Source organism: Myotis davidii, unplaced genomic scaffold (genome assembly GCF_000327345.1).
Source record: "Myotis davidii unplaced genomic scaffold, ASM32734v1 scaffold223, whole genome shotgun sequence".
Taxonomy (NCBI): domain Eukaryota; kingdom Metazoa; phylum Chordata; class Mammalia; order Chiroptera; family Vespertilionidae; genus Myotis; species Myotis davidii.
Window position 1 is genome coordinate 2152511 of NW_006294609.1, and position 1231 is coordinate 2153741.

General features: G+C 51.7%; 1 protein-coding gene across 1 annotated transcript in view; it reads left to right on the forward strand.

Annotated features, from left to right (window-relative positions):
- The window catches only part of PITPNM2 (phosphatidylinositol transfer protein, membrane associated 2), a gene marked incomplete at its 3' end in the record, with an annotated part of 79892 nt that overhangs the window by 55051 nt on the left and 23610 nt on the right, over positions 1–1231 (forward strand). Inside the window, exon 8 of the mRNA XM_015567256.1 lies at positions 1220–1231. Within this exon, the coding sequence (XP_015422742.1) occupies positions 1220–1231 (12 nt within the window). The remainder of the gene's footprint in view (positions 1–1219) is intronic.

The following is a 1231-nucleotide window of genomic DNA, read 5'->3' on the forward strand; positions in this document are numbered from 1 at the left end:
CCTCTAGCCACAATAACATACCGTCCCCTGTCTGTTCCCTGGGGAGGACTTGCTTTGGAGGTAGACAATTAGGGAGTGAATTAATGAACTGCCTTGACCCCTTCTGTCTGGTGTCTGAGGGAGTCTGGAATATTTGTGTTAATGTTAACGTAAAAACATTCAAACCTATAAAGAATTTTTGTGAGTTTATTTGAGCCAAACTGTCGACAATTGCCGGGAAGCAGAACCTCAACAGATTGAGATAATGCTCCGGAGAACCAGCTGTGTCCCCACCTGCATCCCCGCCTGCAACCCCACCTGCAGCTCTCTGCTCCCTGATGGGGGTGTGGACCAGATGCTTATGTCTCCTTAATGGGTTTTTAACCAGCTTTATTGAGGCCTATATTTTACATACCACACTCTTTGCTGGTTGTAAGAGGATGGTTCAATAAATTTTAGTCTATTTTAGAACATTCCAACACATCAGAGTCTTTTGTTCCTGCTCACTGTCACCACCCCACTCCCACCCCAGCCCTAGGCAACCCCCTCTGCTTTCTGTCCCTATGTTTTCTTTTATTATTTTTGTACCCTAAAAGCTGTCTTAGTTTATAGGTATCTATATTCTGTTAGAAAAGGGAGGACCAAGCCTGGCTCAGTGGTTGAGTGTCGACCTATGAACCAGAAGGTCAGGGTTCGATTCCTGGTCAGGGCACATGCCTGGGTTTCAGGCTCCATCCCCAGTGGGGGGCATGCAGGAGGCAGCCAATCAATGATTCTCTCTCATCGTGGATGTTTCTCTCTCTCCCTCTCCCTTCCTCTCTGAAATCGATAAAATGTATATATATTTTTTAAGAAAAGAAAAGGGAGGACCAAGCTGCTTTGACCTTGGACTTGATTTTCCCTGGGAAAGTCGACGGGAAGGGATGCCAGGCGCTGAGACTGGACCCTCGGGAAGTCCTCTTCCAGTGTCCCCACCCCTCCAGGGCAGAAATCCCCCCAAATTCGGAGTGGCTCCTGAGCAGACGCATTACTGTGGGAGGCCATCTGTGAGCCAAACCCCACACTCGCGGGGGGGAAACTGAGGCACAGGGACAGTGATTTGCTGGAGGCTACACTGTGACTTGCAACATGGGGCACCCCCAGCCCCGAGCCCGGCCCGTGGGGCCTCTGTGGCCCGACTGACGCCCCCTCCCGCCTCCGTCTCTGCCCCCCCCTTGTCTCTGCCCCCCGCCCGCCCCAGGCCTGCGGAAGG